This window comes from Centroberyx gerrardi, chromosome 15 (genome assembly GCF_048128805.1).
Source record: "Centroberyx gerrardi isolate f3 chromosome 15, fCenGer3.hap1.cur.20231027, whole genome shotgun sequence".
Classification (NCBI taxonomy): Eukaryota; Metazoa; Chordata; class Actinopteri; order Beryciformes; family Berycidae; genus Centroberyx; species Centroberyx gerrardi.
The window spans coordinates 14559909-14582603 of record NC_136011.1 but is presented as its reverse complement, the minus strand read 5'-3'; the positions used below and the strand labels follow the sequence as shown (position 1 = coordinate 14582603).

Below are 22695 nucleotides of genomic sequence, written 5' to 3'. Positions count from 1 at the left end.
GCAGGCCCCTGCTAACAGATGTGTACAACATATACTTACAATACCAAACATGCATTGACATGGACACCATAATGACACACTGGGACATTCCTCCTATTGTGGAGAGCTGCCTTTTCTTTCCTATTTGCTCTTACTCTCTGCCCACTCACCCTCGACTTCATGCAATATTCTTTTTTTTTTATTCATCAGTTTTGGCAAAACATTTACTGCAAATAGAGCAGTAATAACTTTAGTAACAATTTTATGTTTCCTTTTGAGCAATTCTTTTTTTCATTAGTTTTTTTTGTGGTGATGTATTTGCTGCAATAGGCATACTAAGTTTCCAAACAGTTTGCAGAATCTTTTAGTGCTCTAGGACATTGGGTAGCTGGGGTGAGGGCAAAGCAAGACAAGAGGAATAGTGGATAGTGCATTTATGCTCTTTTTTTGAAGGCAGAGATACAATCAAATATTTTAATTTTCAACTGAATGTCCATTAGTCTAACAATTTTCAGTTGTCACATTTTTGACAGAATTACAAAATTATTGTAGTGATTTTTTTTTCATTAAGTGAAGTTTTTGTTGTCTTACTCATATAAAATCTGATTATTTTTGTTGAATAAAAAAAAAATGAACCCTGAAAAACAACCAATTATAGAAAGAAAGTGAATTAGGTTTCACTGTTTCATATCATATCAAGCACAACCAAGACCACATCAAATTCGAGCACTCAGAAAAGCATCATCTTATTTAAGACAGTGAACTGTGGCAGTTAATGTTAAGCACTTTTATCTCATCAATTAAGGAACAGCTATGGAGTTGCATGTGGTGATGGGCATGTCTTAAACACAACTGGTCTGTGACGATTGGATTTTTAAGTGCTTTTGAGGACTAATTATTTGCTTCTAAACAGCATCACCTTGTGGCTGTGAGTAGAACTGCATCCTGCAGCTGCAGATAGAAACATTACACAAATCAAAAGGGAGGGAAAGCAGAAATTAAAAAGAAAAAAAGCGAGGGAAAAGCGAGGAAAATAATTCAACATTTAAGTCTACACATTTACTACTGCATAGATTTCCTGAGGATTCAAATAAACAGATAACTACATCATGGCTTCATGTCTTTTAATTAAGATGTATTGCATAGCTTCACAGTAGCATCAATATCAGTCTACATGGTGCGTAAATCAGACCATGTGGCATGCATCATATTAGGATTCAATTGTATTTTCTAGGATTCAATTGTAACAGTTTGGCGAAGCAGACAATGAAGCTGCTACAGAAAGGGGAAACCTATAATCCTCAGAAAGATCTCCACCAGGAAATCATGCATACCAGTCAGTTAATGCCTGGAGATTGCTTGTTTTGTTTGTGTGTGTGTCTATTTATGTGTGTGCGTGTGTGTGTCCAACCCCAGGTTTTAGGACGTTGTGGTAGCTTAGTAAGCTCTCATAAAGTACCTGGGTAACAACCAGAATAGAAGGCCAACAACAGCAGTCAACATAAAAAAACAGACATTATGAACCAAAATTCCAAATGATTATAATACAGCAAAATGAAATTCAAGCATTGCATAGCTGAACATTTGTAGAGACATTAAAAAATGCATATAGAAAAGAAAATGCATAATAACATGAGAATTAAAACTGACCTGAGAAAAAGTAAAAGCTGTATAGAAAAAACATAAAAACAGAAACGAAATAAAATAATAATATGAAGCAGTACTTTTAAATAAAAAGATGTATCACAGTGTCGACAACTTAAGGCTTTGGCTAAAGTAAATCACTCCCAAGAAAACGCAAGTTCACACCAACTGTGCAAACACATGAGCTAGTCCTTTGGCCTTTCATTCCCAAACATACTGAAAGTCCTCGCTTCAGCACTTCGTTCTCTCACTTACCCTTCACTCCCTCAGTTTACTCTCTGACACTTGAGTGAATTCATTAAAGCTATTTTAACATACTCTCAAAGCTATATAGGCTATTTATGAAAAAAGAAAATAAATCAATCAAACATATGCTTAAATAAAGTTAAATAAAAACTGCATCATACAGTAGCTATAGATATGTTCACTTTAAGGCACAACTCTGAATTCACCACCATTTTTCTAAGAGTAACAGTCTGTTGAACAGTCTACACTGTGTCAATCCAACTAAAGCCACTACAACTTAGGAGCAAATAAAACATTTAAAACAGACAAAAGTAAACTAAAAACCTTAGCAATACATTGCATATTTAACCATGCCAGCACATTACATAACATTGTTATCACTACATTTGATGCACTAGATTCCAGAACTTGAACAAAATCAATTTTAAAAATGAGGCAAATTAAGTTAAAAAACAGATCTGTTTTCAGTCAATATTACTTCTAAAAGGAGTCAGAAATTAAATATGATTGAATGCATGTCATTTCCATCATGCTGAATGGAATGAGGAAGAGGTAAGGGAATTAAGAGGACAGGTCACAGGGAAAGGCTGTCTGGAGCTCAGGTTAGCAACTAAAACTGGAGAATTGCATTATTTCTGCACAAACATAAAGCATGTAACATCACTCCCCGTCTTTACCTCTATCAGCTTAAGACTTACTAACCTGCATTAGCTGGAATCAAATAAACTGCAAAGGAATTAGGTTGTTTTTCTTGCATACTTGTCATCTCATTGTAAGACTCTTGTAAGACTTTTTGAGGAATCTTAAAATCTATTGATCGCAGATCTTGACATGGCTTCTACATTTCATTTATCCAGCAGTTTTACTGAGAAAGATCAGCAACGACTCAGGCTACAAACCCAGTCCTGAGGGGGACAAGGCAACAGTCCATCACAAACACTCTGCTATATCACACGGTTTGGTATATATAACAGGGAGACAAATATATAATTTGTCACAAGATCCCTTAACCTAACAGCTATACTGATGTCTCCTTACTTGGTGAAGCGCACATCCTTTTATGAAGAAACAAATCCTGGAGGAGATGGAAAGAGAGAGGGAGGGGAAAAAAAGAATGTTAGGTCATTTCTAATCCTTTCAGCTCAGCCCATCAAGCATCATTAGCAATGTAAGCTCTACTGAGTGAAAGTGAGGCCATGCTTGCCTGTGGTGAGCCACAGACGGCTGGAGGTGCCAGAAAGTCCTCCAGCACAATCATGGGGAAAACTACTCTTGTCACTAGCCGACAGCTTTAGTGAATCATGCTCTCCCACCATTCAAATGTGACAATTTGATTGGTTTGGTAAAATAGAAACACAACATGATTATTTCCCATAGAAAAACACTTTAATTGAGGAGCTTTCCCATCTTCTAACAATGCAATACTAATTCCGCCACTTAAGTAGTGGAAATAATTATGCCACTTTTATGCAAAACCATTCGCAGGACTATGGATGCATATTTTTAGTGATTGGCCCCAGCAGGAATAGTGCCCCTCATCCTGGCATTGTTAGTGTCATATTGTACACACTGAGCTATAGGACCACTAGGTGATGATCTATGCTAACCTTGGTGATGATTTGATGGTTCCTACGTTACACAAGAAGCAGGTTCTCACTTTGAATTCTAAATTAATAGTTATTCTCTACCATGCCTGCAACACAACCGTCTCTAGTATTCTGTAGTAAGATTAAGAGACTGAGATGTTATTCGCAACATTATATGTTTGTGGTGGGGTGTGACGACGCCATACTCACTCCTCCAGCGCTGGTGTTTTCTTTTCCCTGGTCCACTGAACCGCTGGGTACAGGACTCGCCAGTCTGCTGCTTTCCTTCTCTGTTGAAGACTGGCTCCCCAACGCCCTCCTCTGTTTCACAAACAATATTCATTACTGGGGGAGAATTTTTTTAAGGGGTGGGGGTGTACTAACTGACATCAACATGAGGTGCAGCATCACAAAAATAGAGAACAAGATGGTATGAACACTGAACAGTGAATGGAATCGCTATACACAGGAGCATTATAAATATACCTTGATAATTCCCCCAAAGGAGCGTGAGCGCCGATGTTTCCTGTTGAGCGGTGTCTGAGCGTCAAGCGAAGGTGTCAGCAAAGGCTGCTTTTCAAACTACACACACACAGACACATACACACATAAATACAAATATAACACACTTAAGTTGCTGGACGTTTATCCACATGTTCCTTCCCCTCATGTAAAAGCGACGCTAAAATAAGTGGGCTGACATACCTGTCTGATGAGTTTCTTCTTTTTGGCAGACTCAGGCATGTTGCTGACCTGCTGGTACAGCTCTCTGAGGGCAGCTTCAGTGTGGCTCTGACCCACAGACGACCCAGCGTTGGAGCAGGCGCTACTGACCACACCTCCACCTGTTCTGATGGAGGGGGAAGGGGCACCGTCTGCTACCACATCCCCGGCCACTGGCCTGTCCTTAGTCCCAGCACACAGTGTCAGGTCATCCTAGAAAGGTCAGACATAATATGTGACAGGATATAGACTAGGAGGGACTTAATGAGAGAGAGAGGGAGAGAGAGAGAGAGAGAGAGAGAGAGTGAGTGAGTGAGAGAGAGAGAAAGAGAGACAAGGGGAAAGGAAAGAGAAAGGAAAGAGAAAGAGAGAAAGAAAGAGAGAAAGAAAGAAAAAAAGAAACTGACCTTTGACTGAAGGGTTTTTGATCCTGTGAAGTATAAGCGGGCATATTCTTTGATATATGCAGGTGCCTTCAATGAAAGTACACAAAACAAACAAACAATAAACAAAATGAATGCATTGTTGTTTATGCTGAATGTACATGCAAACCACAATCTAGTGTACCATATTGTGACTTTAGAAATTAATTGCCCCACTCCCACCATATAGCATGGTGTATTTTATTAACTCAGAGAGAGATAATTGCCATTGTTCCAGATGGACAGGTACATTATGTGTGCAATACAGCAGGTGAAACATAATAAGTTCTTATTATAGCATGCAAACTGCCGATCACATGGAGCACATGAAAAGCTGATGATCAGGATCACTTAGTAACAACTGCTTTCAGATGTAAATTCTGCTGTGTTCCTTCCGTGCATCATCCTGTTTGCGTTACATGGAACCATGGGAACAAGGCCAATTGGCATGAAGTGCTCACTCAGGGAACAAAGAAAAAAAGACTTTTTAATAAGAAAAAATAACAGGGAAGAAATGTCAATAACACATCATGGTGAAGATGACCACCTGGCAATATTTCAAATTGCCATCACCAAAGAGATGAACATAGACATGAACATGAACACAGAACATAGATAGATAGATAGATAGATAGATAGGTTGATAGATAGATAGATAGATAGATAGATAGATAGATAGATAGAATAATAACCTAGCGTATATTTTGGTGGTTGTAAAGCTCTGAAAAGAATGATTGTGAAACTGCTCACCTTGAACAGTTTTTGAGAGTGCTTGATAAGGAAAGCTACGCCATTATTTAGTTTCTTGATATTTCCATGCAGATCGCTGGGCGTCACCTGTAACACAAACATTACCGAGACAAAGAATGTCAAATCAAAGTCAAGGAAACAGTTGCAGACATGCTTTACTTAATTATACTCATACTGGGGGGCGGTTATTACATATTTGGTAAAGGCCACATATAAATGTATATTTCTGATGTCTCTACCAGTTAAACTAACACGTTTACCAATAGACAGAGCTACAGAAGAGGGAAGCAAAAATGTCCCTAAGGTACCTACATTTTTGGGCCAGATGATGTGTGGAGCAAACATCGTGGCTAGATTGATAGCAGACATTTTGTTGGTGTGCTGGTTGCGAGCGGTGTGGTACAGCAGGTCCAGCAGCAGCTTCAGCAGGCTGCGGTTGGCTGGGGGCAGCAGCATGAAAAGCAGCTGGAAAGCCTCGATCTGGCGTTCCTTGTTGGGCACGTCCGTCTTATTCCCCTTATCGTCAAACTGAGTCAGCTCTGGACACAGTAGATAAGGGGTTATGACAAACACAGTTCTGAATCTATTCTTGCTTTTAAATGGATTTAAATTATATTTTATTTTGTATGAAATGCTGGCCATGGCAAGGATTTGTGTATGTGTGTTAATACCTCTAATCTTCAGGTGGGCATGGTAGTGTCTGTGCGTGAGCAGGGGCTCAGGCAGTTCTCCCAGGTAGGCTTTGAGCAGCGTGGCTGCATCATTGGGGTGGAAGTCGCCTGTCTCCAGATCTATCTCTGCCCCAGAATTCAACATCTCCCTCAGGGCCGCCTGCCTCAGGCTGTGGCCCGGCACACGGAACAACCCCTCCACATGCAGGTCTGAGGGAGGATGGAGAGAGACAGCCCGAGAGGAGGAAAAAAAAAGATAGGTGGTGTGTAGGCGGCAGACATGGGGTCGAGAGAAACGGAGTGAACGAGATACAGAGAGACACAGAGGAGAGAGACAGTGAATGAAATGAAAGGAGGGAGACAGCAAGAGCAAAGTGCTTTCAGATGAATTATTGACTCCAGCGTTTGCTCCCAGTGTCCACTTTCAGCAAATGACATCATCCCCTTCTAGAAATAGACCATGAGCTCATGCTCATTCACTGCTCCCCAACTAAGTTTAAGAACAACTAAAAAGATTAAGGATGCAACCTTGGCACTGGTATTAACAGGTCTAATTTTCAATGACAAGAATTACAAGATGATGAAACAATTTGATGGGGCCGATCAAGCAATCATTAATGATGATGTTTGCATGACACTAACACTGTCAGGGTTGGGGTTTGATTCTCACTGGGGCCACGCATGCTACAAACATATGCATTCATGGTACTGTAAAGTGCTTTCGACAAAAGTGTCCACCAAATGGCAGATGTTATGCGTGTTTATGAAATGATAAAGCTGTACTCACTTTTACTCAGGTATTCGATGAGCTGATATATCTGTGCTATTCCTTCTTCAGTCAATGGTGCACCAAAAACCACTCCTTTGTCTGAAAGGCATCAAATGGCATCTTGAGAATAAATTGTATTTGGTACAGTAGAAATTGTACATCGCTGTTGTTTTTCGTATGAAAACCTTGTAACAATTTGGGCTATTTTCATGTTTTTACTTTAATTGAAGGATTGCATGCTCCTCCATGGGCTGAGAAAATTCTGCGACCCTTGGGCTTACCAAACCCTTTCAAAACCCATTGGAAAATGTAAAAAATGCACGGTGAAAACAAAGCTGTTCTTAGTTCCTGATAGTGCTGAAACAATTAGTCGATTAATTGATTAGCCGATCAACAGGAAATAAATCGATGATAATTTTGATCGTTTTAATCCTTTATCGAGTAAAAATACCAAACATTGCTGGTTACAGCTTCACAAATGCTAAGATTTGCTCACTTTCTCCATTTCATATCATTATAAAATGAATACTGTTTTGGCTGCTGGTCAGACTAAGTAAGCAATTTTAAGAATCACTTTGGGCTCTGGTAACTTGTGATGGCCATTTGTCATTGGATTAGGTTTCTAACATGTTATATTTTAAATGATTAATTGAAAAAATAATCGATTGAGTAATCGATAATGAAAATAATCGTTAGTTGCAGCCCTAGTTCCTGAAAGGTTTTCACCTGACATATTCAGAATTTGTTCTTATCATAATGTACAAAAGCTGGCAGCCTTGTGTTCTAGACAAGACAACTTTGACAACAACAGATGCAGAATAGTCTGCAGGGAGTTTCACATTGAGACAGATGTGATAATTTTCCACCAGTCTAAGCAGGCCAGGTGCTGTGTGAAGCCTCTGGATGAATGCTAAATATTGCTCCTTTTCTAGATCAATTAGCCCTTTCTAAGGCAATACCATCAATGCCATTGTGCCAATTTACAGACCCAAAATATCACAGACATAAAATAGCATATTCATTTTGGACATGCTTTTCAAAGACTGTTTGTAAGCAATGGTACAACACTTTGAGAGTGGTTTTATTAGCCTAACCTTTCCGTTTGAGGAAGTTGAAGGAGCGTAGAAAGCCACTGTGGGAGGGCAGCCTGGGCTCAGCCTCTCCTGTAAGCTGGGCAAACTCATCCCCTGGGAGGTCTATGAGCCGAGTGATATTGCTGAGCACCAGATCTGTGAAGGCCTGGGGACGCTCATGTCTCAACCTCTCCACAAAGAAGTCCGGGTTGAAGATCACTGGCTGGCTGGTGGATGCAGTCTCCTGGCTGATAACCACACTGCACACCGTGCCCCTGTGGCACAAAGAGAGACGGAGGTTTGGGTGTGAGAGCTCGGGCCATCATCAGGCTTTGTGGATGATATTAGGAACGTTTAGAGCCGGTAGACACATTAGTAAACTTGTTAGCAGTTAAATCTAACGAGCCAAACAGCTGAATTAACCTAGTTTGAATTAACGTCAACTTTAACGGTTGTTTACCTAACTTATCAAGTTGTTGCTAAGTTAGCTAACGAGTGAGATGAATACCGGGTGGACATCATAGTTTAGTAGCCATCTCGGGGAACTATAACGTTACGTTCTATAATTTGTCACACTATTCATTTAACAACGTAACAAGTAGTAAGGAAGTGAAATATCAACAATAGTACCTTCTGTCTCGTTTATTATTGTTGTGGGGAACGTTTTCAGCCGCCATCTTCGTTTCGAATCTTCCGCTGTTTCATTTCCAGTACCGCCCCCAGTGATGGGATTGGCTACGCCTTCTTCCTCTTCTTCTTCCTATCTTTTTACCGCGGTTGGCATCCATCAACTTGGTGCATTACCGCCACCTTCTGCTCAGGTGTGTGGACCCAATATACAGTCAATTCTCTCCATAAGCTCTATGGCATTTAATAACTGAAGCTACTATGAATCAAACATATCACTAATTTGACTGGTTATAATTCCAAGACTCACATGGTCCTGTGTGGTCTTTTCCAATAAGATGTAATGTTTTATTCAATCTGTTATGCCCCAGTCTTATTCTTGTAAACATGACTTCCTCTCTCCTACTTCCACTAATATATCTTTCATTGTTGACTTTGTTTTGTATCTGATATAATTGTCTAATCTCCATCCCATCTCTCCTGCCATCTCTGTACTATTTTGGTTAATATTACCTTAGCCTCTGCTTTACTTATCTTAACTGATACATCAACTTCTCTTCTGTAATAATGCTTGTTTAGCCAAATTGGGATTGTTTAAAATGTACTTTGCTCACACCAAGGCTGTTGAACCCAGGATTCACTTTGGCTACAGGCTTGTTACATCACCTCTGAGTTAACTGCAGGCTCTTGGGATGCCGTACCCAAAATGCCACCAATTGTCCTCTCAAGTGTTGTCGTCATTTAGGGGCTTTCACATTCTATCTGGATCCAAATTATTTTGCCTATGGCAAAAGTGAAAAGGATTTTTAGATGCTGTTTGCCACTCATTCTGTTCTTAAAATAGGTGAAATAATGTAAGTAGAAATAACATATCGTGAAGTTATTACATATTTTAACGTGTTACTGAATTTTTTAAAAATATTTTGCTAACAACCATGTAGCGGATGTTGCATTTTCCTTGCTTCAAGAAGCCATGAAATGCTGGAATGCGAAGATAAGCTAAGTTCAAATAAAGAAATGCATAATAGTGGGATCCTCGAAAGCAAAAATAGTCACTGTTAGCATTGGACAAAGTTAAAGCTGCAATAAGCAAAATTTTCTGACCAGAGAGTGAGGGTGACAGAAACTGACACATTTGTAAATAACACACAGCAAGGCCACAACACTGAGGCCTACCAAGGACAAACATTGCAAAGTACCATGCAAGTACTCACTTTGGCAGACCTTTCTCCCATTGAACTGTATGTGCCCCACAATCACAAGTGAAGAGGTAGGTAGCAAGTTTACACTCTTACTAAGCTTCGTCCCTCACTTCATCAATTCTACCATTATGAGAAAATTTTCAGGAATGCGAAGGAGGTGCCAAGCTAAAAGGAAAAGTACTGAATGGTCCTGGAGGAGCTTCGTTCCAGACCAGAATTTGACAAAACGCTTTAGAAAAATCATTATGTCTCAATGAAATCTCCACATAGCACACAGTAGTAGTTTCAGGATTGGTTATAAGCTTTGATATTGCTTATTGCAGGTTTAAAGGCAATCATTTTACACCCCTATTCACTTTCACTTTAGACTGAAGGGGAGGATCCAGAATCCCTTATTTGGGATGAAAAATGATGTCACACATGAGAGGACAATAAGGTAGAAAAAGGCAATGGCTGAAAGAACACAGTACTAGTAATGAAAATTTGCATCAGACTGTGCTTTATGAATGAACAACAGAAGCAGCATAGTTTCCATTTCAATGGATTCACCACTTGGCCTGAGTGTCTGCCAACATAGATAGACTGTAAAAAAGGTTGACAACATAGACTGGTCTCAGCCAAGTCATCATGCGTCCCCCTGGTGGTTGTCTTGACAGCACAAAAAGACAGGCTTGACTTCTCCATAAGTCATTACAATAGCAAATGCAATTGGAATATTGCCTCAAAAATCTTAATTTTCAAACTGCAGCATGATACCTTCTGAAACTTCCACATATTACAAGAAGGCTTTTTTTATTGCAGTAGATTCCAACCAACTTAGATTTACTATCAAGTTGGAAATCTGGTCAAATGGATATTTTGATTCGTTTTGAGCACACATTTATAAAAACTACATTTTTAAATTTTGTGTACCATATTATCTTCTTGAATTAGGCTACCTTTTGGTGACGTATAACAAAAAAATGTTGTTTCATTTAGTGTTATTTAAAGTACAAAAACATAGCCTTGCGAGGTATTTTGTTCTGAAAAATACAAATGCCAAAATACACAGAAGTAATTAAATACATTAGAGCTGCAACGATTATCTTAATATATTAATCGATTAGTTGTCAACTATTAAATTAATTGCCAACTATTTTGATAATCGATTAATCGATTTGAGTACTTTTTTAAGAAAAATAAGTCAAAATTCTCTGATTCCAGCTTCTTAAATGTGAATATTTTCTGGTTTCTTTACTCCTCTATGACAGTAAACTGAATATCTTTGGGTTGTGGACAAAACAAGACATTTGAGGACGTCATCTTGGGCTTTGGGAAACACTGATCGACATTTTTCACCATTTTCTGGCATTTTATAGACCAAACAACTAATCGATTAATCGAGAAAATAATCGACAGATTAATCGACAATGAAAATAATCGTTAGTTGCAGCCCTAAAATACATATTCCAAAAACACATATGTTGGAAATACAAACAACTTATTCACACACAATTCTAATGCTACTGTGACGTCCATGTCAAATAAATTCAGTAAAGTTCAAAATATGTTCAATATGATATGAATATGATCAATATATTTACCATAAACACTGCCATGCCTTGTGTAGTAACTTCTTGGAAAATCTCAAACACGACATTGCTACAACACATGTCTTCTCATCTGTCACAATAATATACGTTTTACAACACCCAAACAAAAAATCCATTATTAGCTACAGCAGAAAACCTCTGAATTAACAGGAATGTTACTTGGCAGCATGATTGTATTTTTAAGCACATACATTAATATACAAATTCACTGAATTCTATAGAAACTGTAAACTTTACAATATCTACAGAACAGAACACAGTTGATTTGTATTCACAGGCTACAGGCTGCAGGCTCTTGGGACGCACGTACCCAATTTGTATATGATTGAACATCTGTACAACTGTATTCTATCCAGAATGATGTTCACTGAAAGTATAAATATCAAGATATTCATTAGTTGTCATTAAACAGCTAGATTTCATGTCACACTGAAAGGAAAAGAAGTGAATAAAATAAAGAATATAAGGGAAAATCTTGCCATTCATACTTGTTGTACATACATGTACAGAACCAGCAATAGCAGGTGAGAGTGGTTTGTTGGAGTGCTTGGTGTTACAGCTCCTGTTGAAAGGGGCTTTCATGGCTATTCCCATCCTGACCTGATTTGCGGGTGGCTGGACCTCTCTTTGTACCTGCCTTCTCTCCAGAGCATTTACCATCACTCCTCCCTCTGCCTGTTGCGCTCGCCCCTTTGTTAGAGCTCCTCTGCTGCAGCCAAGCCATGCTTCCGTACTTCCAGCGAGGCTTGAGCTTACCCAGAGTCCTCCAGCAGGCCCTGCGGAAGGTGTGGGAGGAGATACAGAACAGGAGGGGGTCCAGAGTGCTGTTGACATACCACAGCGGAAGTGACAGGTAGGACTTCAGGACTGTGTAGACGGAAAGGACAGTGTCCGACCACACAACCACGTACACCTGCATCAGGGACGAGGCAATGTCTGGAAAGTTGCAAACAAAAAAGGCCACCACTACTGCACCTGGAAGACAAAATGTATAAGATAACAGCTTTCTTAAAGGATAAGTTCAGCGATTTTGGACCTATATATAAAAACGTATGTACTTCTGTTTGCCCTCAACTCCCCTGTGGCACCTAGAAATGGCTTTTTTGGAGATATTTTGACAAATCCTGTTTGGACTGATCGTCAGCAGCAAGAGGCTCACAGCAGGAGCTCACTGTTTCAACCGACAGCTGACCCATAGTATCTGCGGGTCCAAGTACTACAGGTATGTAAGAGACAACTTATATGTCCAAAATCCTCTTTGATGTACAAAACAAATATAAGTGATAAATAGACACTCAAAAGCTCAATTTCCATTTAGAATGTCTCAGAAACGGACCACCCATATCCAAGTCTGCTGTTTGCTCTCCTGCAGCAGTGCTGTCTTCCACGATCCTGGACACAGTGACCCCCCAATATTATATCAATTTTGGTGACTTTTAAAATGAGGTTTGACAAAAAACAATGTTATCAAGTCAGAAATTACTGCTAGGAAATATGTTTTGGACTCAAAATACATTTAACAGAAATACACAGTGGAAACACAATATTATATAGTGGATATTGTCGTGGATATTGTATTTCCACTGTGTATTTCTGTTAAATGTATTTTAATATCAGTCGCTACTGTAATATTACTATCCTTTGAAATTACATTATAAATCAAAATTGTGTATTAGTCAGTTTTTATCGTACAAATTACAGTTTTAGCCTTTGTTTAGTGACTGGGCAATGGGCAAATAGAGCAATGGGCAATAATAACTGACAAATTTGACAGTTGGAGGAGTGAAAATGGATGAAATAACAGATACTGTTCATTGTCATCTTGGACAGGATCAAGGTTATCTACTGGAGTGTTATAACGTGTAGTGCTCTGCCCACTCTCTTTCACATTGCCATGCTGCTGCTACGCTGCTTAGACTGCTGGTTACTGCTGCTCGGTACTGCTGCTGCTAAACATACATCGTTTCATCATCCCCACCTCCACCCAGCATCCACCTGTAGGCTCTGAGGGTCTCCCCCAGGGGGGAAAGTTCCCTATCGTCACTCCCTGCTGTCTTTGGCTGGTTAGGTGTACGCTGCAGGGAGTGACAGGATCAGAGCCTAGTCGCCACGAGTTGGCAGACTGAAATATACATATATGTATATCTCCATTAATTAATAACAAGGCAGGTAGTGTAAGAAATAAAATTAATATTGTGCTTTTTTATATGGATAGTACACTCTGTTCTTGCTTTCCTTTGTCCTGGAAAGTGGAGTGTCTTTTGTCCTGCTTACTATAATGATGTAATCAGTGCTTGAATGCATGCATGATCACTATATATGGTTATGTGTGGTTTTGAGTGATTCTATAGGTGGACATGCAGTTAAAAGTCTGAACTAGTGGGTTGGTTTTGAGCCAAGTAGGTTTGGCTATGGGCCAAGATTTATAGTTTTGTTTACTTTAACCTATATAAGTGGATCCTGAACTCCGTTCTTTGTCACTTCTTTGTTGCTTGTTTGGAACACTGAACTGAACCATGCATGTCTGAATAAAGAATCCACAGAAGACTTTTGAACCTTGCTTAGTCATTTTGACCCACAACGGGTGAAGTAAATTTTTGCATTTACAGTAGACTATTTAGCCTTTGGAAACATCAAATGCTTTACGATCAGAAAGTTGTGCTACTGAACACTAAAAACAACTAGGAAATACTGTGATTCTTTTTACATAACATTCAATCTAGCAAGCTACCTAGCTGTTGAAGCCGTATGCATACAATACATGTTGTGAAACTCCAGTGGATAGCCTTGATAAAACTATTCAATCAGTAGAAAAGACGAGGCCAACATGACAGGGATGGCAGCAGTATGTTATTCCATCCACTTTCACTTCTGCAACTGTCAAATTTGTTATCATTGCCATTGCCTCTTTACCCATTGACAAGTCACTCATACTCATTGCCCATTGCCAGCACATTTTTCCCAAATTTGCCCTGAAGATTTGCCTGTGTATCATCAGCTTAAAAGTGCTAACAAAATGGAAATGAAAACTTTATTGGGGTAAAGTTTTACCCCAATAAAGTTACCCTAAAACAATTGTAAACATTTTTAACAAAGGCTAAAACTGTAATTGTATGTCAAAAACTAATTAATACAGAATTTTGATTTATAATGTAATTTCAAAGGATAGTAATATTACAGTACTGACTGGAGATTTTACAGCAGTAAAATACAGTATCAAAAAATACAGTAGAAATGACCTAGAGTAATACAGTATTGCCCTATATATGTAAACTGAGTTACATTACTATTACAGTAGGTTTTTAAGTCAGAAATACAGTAACTTGGCAACTCTGCTGCCTGTAAGTTACTGTAAACATACATGAAAATGTGGGGACTTGGACATGGAGTTGCCTGTTTCTGAGACATTCAAAGTGGATTTTAACAACAAAATCAGTCTTTTGAGTGTCTATTTGTTGTGTGCATCTGTTTTGTTTATGCTCAAGGAAGAAGCCACCATTCCGTTTTTGACGCTTCACGCTGCTCAGTATTCAAGATTTCCTCCTTTCTTTTGTATGGGTCACATTCAGACTCAAGATGAATCATTTGCTGTGGCATCATAATTTTGTTCAGCTGTTTGGGCTGAACAAATTTATGCCAGGTTTTTATATAAATCCATCAATTAATAAATCACAAATGGAGGAATCTGTCCATTTTTTTTTTATTTTGTGCTTTATCACCATGCAGAACATGCTGATAGCAAAGCCTAATGTACATCAATTTGAGATAAATCAACGAGCTTGGGATTTTTTACAAAGCCACAACTTTAAGACATGAACAATGCTTTCTAAGTATCCATGGCTCTTTCTTACCCATGAGTCTTAGAGCTCTCTTCTCATTTAAAAGCAGCTTTCCATTCTGATGGCACTGGACATCTCGTCTTCCATCAGGATCTGGCCGGGTGAGACCCATGTTTCTCCTCTGACGCCCATTCCTCCTCAGGTGGAGCAGGATCAGCAGGTAGAGGGTAAAGATGGCCACCAATGGGACCTGCAGTTGGAGAGACTCGCTGACTACAGTGTCCATGTTTTGTCTGGTGCATATGGATCCTTCAAACAGCTCTTATCTCACCAAAAAGAAGAAACCCGCCCTCAGGAGTAAGGCTCCTTTGTAGATGTGTGCAGGATCAGGCTCTGTCATCTCACACATGGTGGAGACATGGAGGGCGTCCTCTGGTGTGGTGGCGGTGTAGTCCAGGATGCAGGCACGAGCCTGGCCGTAGACTAGAGCGAAGGGCACCGCTGACGCCAGAGAGATCAGCCACACCCAAAGGAGGCACGGCAGGCGAGACTTCTGCTGGAGGGAAAGGGGATAGGAGATTATGAATTTTGTTGTTGTTTGTTAGATTTATGAAATGCACTTAGATTTTCTCTACATTCATTTGATATCACTTTTGTGTATCCTTTGCTTTTAGTTGATGGTACAGCTGCCATCTGTGGCCATTTTCCATCCCTCCTTGTGAACTTTTATTTTCTTTCATTTATAGATACAAAACAAAATGGCACAAGTAACAAGCAAACCATTCTGTGATTTATATTTGGCCAGTCTGAAATAGATCATGTAATTGTTTACGATTGTATTTTATAAATGTTTGTCTTGTATGTCTGTATTTTGAAAGGGCCTGCATTTTAGTTACATACATTCCTTGCCACTGAAAGAGGAATACGTTTTATTATGAACTTTGGGCTTGAACCCAACCTGAAAACTCATTTTTTTCTGATTTTTCTGCATTTCTAAAATTATCTATTTCATGATCACACTATTTTATTGTGGAAGAGCAGAACGCAATCATAAGGAAACAATAACATTCCGTTGGCTCCTTCCAGACTAACGGTTCGTGTTACCTTCGGGCTGGAGACGGACCACATGGTGTGGCAAATGGCTGCATAGCGCTCAGTTGTGAAGGTCATGATAACCCAGCTGGTGGTGGCACAGTACATCTGACGGATCATGAAGTAGAGCTTGCATAGTGTTTGGCCCAGGCGCCAGGGGTAGCTCTCCCAGTAGTACCGATACAAAGTCACAGGGATGGTCAACAGCTGCAGAATGTCTAAGATCAGAGGAAAGAAGAAGGAGATAAATTATGATAGAGCATGGTTTCCTATAGTCTTATGTAGAGTGAGTAATCTAGTGTGGGAATATAGAGATGTGTGGAAGTAGCGTACCTGAGATGACCAAGCTGAGAAGGTAGAAACGGATCGCACTGACTCTCATATGAGCATCCATGATGAGGGTCAGTATGCTCACACCATTGAATACGACCTGTGGAGCATTAAGGCACAGCAGTACAGTATCTGCAGTGGTCTCCGATGTCTAGTGTTTACTGCATTGTATATTATAGCAGCAAAAGTCTAGAATTACTTCTGGTTTGCTTCTACTGGTTTACTTCTACTTATACCACTTTTTGTATTCTAATACAGAGGATAAAACTGCTTAGTGTGTATTAAATCGAATGGTCATACTCCAAACAAGAAGATGATGCTGTAGAAGATGGTCATGGGGACAGCGACTATCAGCGGCTCACTTTTGGTGACACTGATGTCGAGCTCTGGCGTCGCACTCGGGCTGACGTTGCAGGAGAAGAGGAACGAGAGCCCCTCTGACAGGTTCATGGTGGGTCAGCTGGATGTGAACTAGAGAAATGCAGTAAAAGCATTTTCAGGGCTGGGTTGGGTTATGTAGGCCTCCCTCTGATGGCCGGTTGGATTTTCAAACTCAAGTTCCTCCTCTGGGTTAAATGAGTGTGAATGCATTCAATATCCTGAAGTCATTTACACATATGGAAACAAAATAGATTTGGAGTGTCCCTTTGTCAGCATGCTCTTTGACCAGCTGCACTCAACTTCATCTTTCCCAGTGATCATGCAAAATTTGGACAAAATAAAAACGAGGAAATGGAATTGTCATGTTCATGTATTACGCAACAGGTCTCTCTTTAAACTGTAGTGACAGAACAAAATTCAGCATGAGTCAATCTAGAAAGAATCTTAGCTTTTTACTGAAGCAAGCATGCAAATGACATGTCTCTTCATATCACTACTGGCACAGCAGATCAAAAAGATGTTGAGGACTATTCCTGAGCATGATCATGTTGGCCATGATTTTTGTCATTTTAGTGAAGGTCATCCATGGTTAATACATTGCTACACGCTGTACTACTACAATGTTTTTCTATTTCAGTTGATGAAATTCATTTTGGATCATCTTGAACCAAAGCAAATCTTAAGATTAAATTAAATTAATGATGAGGTCATTGACACAAACTAGGTAGATCTTTTAGTGAATAGCTGACATTTAGATCAAGATAAAGGGAAGGTTAAGATCAGTGTGCACACTGGTGCCGGTGAGCCAAAGTGAGTCACACAAATATTAGGGTAAATTGAATGAACTAAAAGGTGAAGTATGATGTAGGGGAGACCGGGGTTGGTTGGCAACAGGGGTTGGTTGGCACACAGCTATTTTCTGGTCCTTTGAAGGTCACAGAAACAAAAATGTAACATCAAAATGTTTGCTTTCTTGACCTGCACTCATCTACTATGTTAAAACATCTGAAAGTCACATAACATTTCAGTTTTATAGTATCGAAAGTAAAAAAGTGGTCTGTGGACTAAACATATTATAAACCTGTGTTAGATAGAGATATTGGAAATGTGTTACTTCTAGTTAATAGACATAGGAATCAGCTACATTTTGATAGAAGATTTGAAAGTGGTCACTGCCCTTTAAGAAAATTGTTGTTACTCCCCGGTCATCACACTCTTGTAATCCTGAGGTAAAAGTAAGTATCAAAATTTTCATGGTATTTTTATCATTATATGTTGCTATTTCCTTAACATTCCCACCCAGTTAGGCAAAAATAAAATGAAAATTAAATTAAATAAAATTAAATTAAATTACATTAAATTAAATTGTAGATACTCTGTTAAATGTTCATGTTTTCTGGTTCTTGTTTGAATTAAATGTTCAAATTGTTTCTATTGGTTGCTTCATTTTTTGTAAGTAAAGCATTTTAACATTGTGCCAACCAACCCCATAACATGTGCCAACCAACCCCGTGATGGGGCTGGTTGGCACAAATGCACAACATGACTTTAATCATGAATCACCTAATTTTAGAAAACATTTGTGTACATTAAAACATATTTATTTATAGCTGAGACCTTAACCTTTCATTTGCTGCTGGTTAGAATATTCTAACATAAATTATGCCAGAGAAATAAGGCAGAGAGTGATAAGTGTGCCAACCAACCCCGGTCTCCCCTACACTGGAATAATAATTATTTATACAAATGTTTCATACTAACCTTAACCCTCAAAATGAATCTGACTGTCATGCGGTCTAGTAATCTGGCATGCACTGACAACCTGTTACCTTCTCACTAGAGCAACAAAACCAAATAGCAAAACCAAGAATACCTGTGATTCGTCTTCAAGCCATTATTGTAAAGTAAACAGCTAATCATTTTGAACATATACTGAAACATATTATGATGTGTAGACTTACCTCCTTGAGGCAAAGAGGCAGGATGAAGCAGCTTGCCAGCTTTCTTTGTCTTGACAAACAACTGACTCTCTCCCTCCCACTGACACTCTTTCTCTCTCTCTCTCACTCTCTCTTCTGGTCTCTCTCTCCCCTCTCCCTCTAATACTCAGAAACACAATCATCACATTAATTAATTGATTAAATAATTAATTGCACCACTGCATAATGAAGAACATCAGTTAATGTCGTTACATAAAAGTCAGATAGATATTTAATGTTAATGACCAACTTTATATTTTCATATTTATTAACCCTCGTGTTTAAAGGAATAGTTCACCCAAAAATGAAAATTCTGTCATCATCTACTCACTCTCATGCCAAATGAAACACAGGTGAAATTTGTTAGTCCATATAACACACAGGGAGGTTGCCAGCACAACTTCGTAGCACCCTTCTTCAAAACAACTGAAGTCAATGGGGACCTGAGGGGTATTTCATCAACGCAGCTAATGAAAGCCGCGCTTACTTGAAAAAGTACATAAGCAGCCCAGAAGAGTCGATTGTCGAAAAGACGATACTATGTCGCAAAAAGAAGGAAAAACGAGAGCTGTGTTCTTCTCAGCGGTGGAACAAACCCTGCTGATGGAATTATACGAGGAATATAAAGGGGTCATCACCAAAAAGGGCAATACTGCCGCAATCAACAAAGCGAGGGAGATGGCTTGGCAAAAAATTGCAGACAGACTAAATGCGTAAGTTATACAAGCCTACTTATTGTTTCATTTGTATTTATTAATAAATGAACATTCAGATCACTAGATACAGTAAGACTGTGTGGCTATATTATCAGTAGGCTAAATAATATCAGATGTATGTTTAAAATAATGGTGTAGGCTCACTTAGGAGAACCGACATAACTACAATGCATTTACTGTTAATTAGCCTAATTAAGCCCCTCTGACCTAGTAACCCTTGGCCTAATGTTATATTCATTCTTCACTGTTACATCTCAACAGGAGCCATCTCAATAGCCAGAAACGAATGTGGCAACAAGTGAAAATTAAATACAAAAACATTTTCCAGAGTGGTAAGTAACCTATAATGAAATGTGAAATGTATTTGTTAAAATAGTTGTTGAGCTGTAAATATGTACCATTGTAGCCACCAAAAAAAAAGACGAATGCCACTGCTACTGGTGGGGGACCTCCACCTGAGGACCTCACACCCACAGAGGAGCTGGCGCTGACTACTACTACTAGCCAATCAGAGGCAGAGTAGGGCGGGTCTTCGCGGAATGCGGCTGGGAAATGAAATAAGACGTCTTTTTTTATATAACCTCATGTTCTTTTTAAGTCTTTTTATGTTCAGCACTTGGAGTTGCATTTGATGTATGACTTATGCTATATAAATAAAGTTTGATTGATTGATTAATTTTGGAGACAGTGAAAGTGGTAAGACATGATTTTCATGACTTATTTTTATTAATACGGTCTTTGGAACTAAAGTAAACATGTACATTCATGCTTGGTCACATTGTGAGAAAAAGCTGAACTTATGTTTCCGAAAATACACCTGACGGAACTGTCTTTTGGGAGTCTGTTTCTGCCCGTCGGACATTCTTTGACACACAGCTAAATTAAGCTTGACAGCCTGCTACGGAGCAGGCTAGTTCTGCGGTATAAGTTACCTTGGTTACTGAGCAGGGAATCATATAAGCCACGGTAATGGAACGGAACTCTCACTTAAATTAGCGAGACTTATCAAAATAAGCCAGGCTTTTCCTTAATCCGCCTTGATGGAATACCCCCCTGTTCTTTAGAGTTCCAAAACAAAAACAGCCAAACAATCACACTGTGAATAGAAAGACCTATACACCATTATTTGTTGCAAATCAATCAGCTTAAAATTTGCACTAAATGATGGTGTAAATATACTGTAGGTCTTTTTGGAACTCTGAAGAACTGGTCCCCACTGACTTCAGTTGTTTTGGAGAAGGCTGCTATGGAGTTGTGCTGGCAACCTCCCTGTGTGTTATATGGACAAACTTCACCTGTGTTTCAACTGGCATGAGGGTGAGTAGATGATGACAGAATTTTCATTTTTGGGTGAACTATTCCTTTAACAGCAGTTTTTTTCTGCATGAAATTGATGCCTTCTCCTGCAGTGATCTGACAAGTACAAAAAGTGAAACATTTACCTTGTTATATTTTTAGTCTCATGAAAATGAATACGGGTGTAAAATTATTGCCTTTAACTGTGTCCAACACTGATATTGACTATTTTTGCCTTTGAGGGTTCCTCTATTTTGCTTTTCTTTATTTGTTGAGGTGGATTTTCTTTTTTTTTCTTTCGTCTTGTTTTTCTATTTACATTGTTTCACTCACTTTAACTACAAAATGTTTGGCAAATGGGATCCAAAAATCCAGGGGCAAAAAAAACAAAAAAAGATAATAGATCCAGTTAGCATCGGAAAACATTTGAGAGGACAATTATACACCTGCAGGGGCGGAAATTACGGGGGGGACAGGGGGGTCCGGACCCCCCCTTCCTGGGACTAACAGAGAGTTGTCCCCCTCAATATATCATTGTAAACATAACTATATAATTTTAAATAATATAATAATATGCATTGAAAGCACTTGTGCTAATTATAGACGCAAAACAATGCGTTTTTAAGTTTCGAAAGATTGCGTCCCCCCCTCATACGCCTCACAGTGGTTTGGTCCACTGCCTACCTGCCTCCCCGAACCCCCCCCCCCACACACACACACACATTAGCCCTCGGTACGAGTGTCTGTGGAGGATCTCTGGAAGTGTGTCAGTGGTGGCAGACCTCCAGTAAGAAGCTACTTTGCAAAGGTTAACTTAAAACAAAGGATGTGTCAGACATTTTTCTTTACTTCTACCACTCAATAGAATAAAACACATTCACAATTGCAACCAGACTACATTTTGTTCCGTTACCTCGCGGTTGAATCTTGTGCGTCAGCGTGTTGGTACGGAGCCGCGTCTCCTAATGCATGTGTGTGTATGGAGGCAGGAGGTCTGTCCACAATTAAAATCATCATAACTCACTGAATTTTCGACCGATTTTCAAGCGGTTTGGTTTGTTACAAATGCCAGACATGTATTTATGATACAGGATACTTGGTTAAATTAAAATGCGGGTTTTCATACCAAAATACTTTATCTTTTGTAGATGGTAACAGTAATATTTCTATAATATAATATTTAAGATTAACTTACCCTATGTAATTAGGTTCTAAGTATATTATTTTTTTCTTACTGCATGTAAAATGGCTGCCACTATGTTATTTTGTTCATAATTTTGGAAATAAATGAAGACTTAATTAATAAAAAAGACATAATTACAACAAACATTATGTTAAAATATAAGTAAATTTCTGGCAGGCTTCATAGCGTTCTGGACTTTTACACATTGACAGCAAAACATTAGAGATCTGCTTTTTCGGGAAAACTAAATCTAATTAGGCATATATTAGCTTTAGTTCAGTTAATGGGTGTTGCATCTCACCTACTACTGTAAATAACCTGCATGCTGTGTGTGTGTGTGGGGTGTGTGTGTGTGTCTATTTGTCAGCCAGTCAGTTAAAATGGCAGAGAAAAGAAAAACAGACATCCGATCATTTTTCAGTGCACCGAAACGCCAAGTAGAAAGACCCCAGTAATATCAAAGGCAATTTGATAAAATCTTCATAAGAAAGGAATGAAGTGCTTATGGAAATGTTTCATAATGGACCTCTATATACATTTAATACAACAGTACTTTTGGCGGCACCTTTGGTGTCCCCTTCAGGAATTGCTCTTGAGAAATTTTTCTGTTTATTGTCCCCCCCAACAGTGAAATGAAATATCCGCCCTTGTACAC

The 22695-nt window shown here is 39.1% G+C and overlaps 2 protein-coding genes across 3 annotated transcripts; both read right to left on the bottom strand.

The window, feature by feature from the left end:
• Positions 1 to 1102: 1102 nt before the first annotated feature.
• On the bottom strand, positions 1103 to 8546 carry LOC139916535 (rho GTPase-activating protein 19-like). Of its 2 annotated transcripts, XR_011784857.2 has the most exons (12): positions 8494 to 8546; positions 7885 to 8138; positions 6809 to 6889; positions 6022 to 6231; positions 5663 to 5889; positions 5351 to 5437; positions 4586 to 4651; positions 4161 to 4391; positions 3942 to 4037; positions 3666 to 3776; positions 2572 to 2944; positions 1103 to 1646 (listed from the first exon to the last, which is right to left on the bottom strand). XR_011784857.2 is itself a non-coding variant. In XM_071905452.2 (11 exons), exons 1-11 carry the CDS (start codon positions 8538 to 8540, stop codon positions 2888 to 2890), a joined length of 1467 nt encoding a protein of 488 aa, XP_071761553.2. In that variant the 5' UTR covers positions 8541 to 8546; the 3' UTR covers positions 1103 to 2887. The 2 variants fall into 2 exon arrangements, 1 of the variants encoding a protein (XP_071761553.2); XM_071905452.2 differs by having other exon boundaries at positions 1103 to 2944.
• A 3291-nt stretch (positions 8547 to 11837) lies between these two features.
• Positions 11838 to 16935, bottom strand: LOC139916527 (pyrokinin-1 receptor-like). Its single transcript, XM_071905445.2, has 6 exons — positions 16786 to 16935; positions 16489 to 16585; positions 16168 to 16373; positions 15395 to 15616; positions 15136 to 15313; positions 11838 to 12259 (listed from the first exon to the last, which is right to left on the bottom strand). The coding sequence occupies exons 1-6, from the start codon at positions 16933 to 16935 to the stop codon at positions 11838 to 11840; spliced, it is 1275 nt and encodes a 424-aa protein (XP_071761546.1).
• Between the last annotated feature and the right edge of the window lie 5760 nt (positions 16936 to 22695).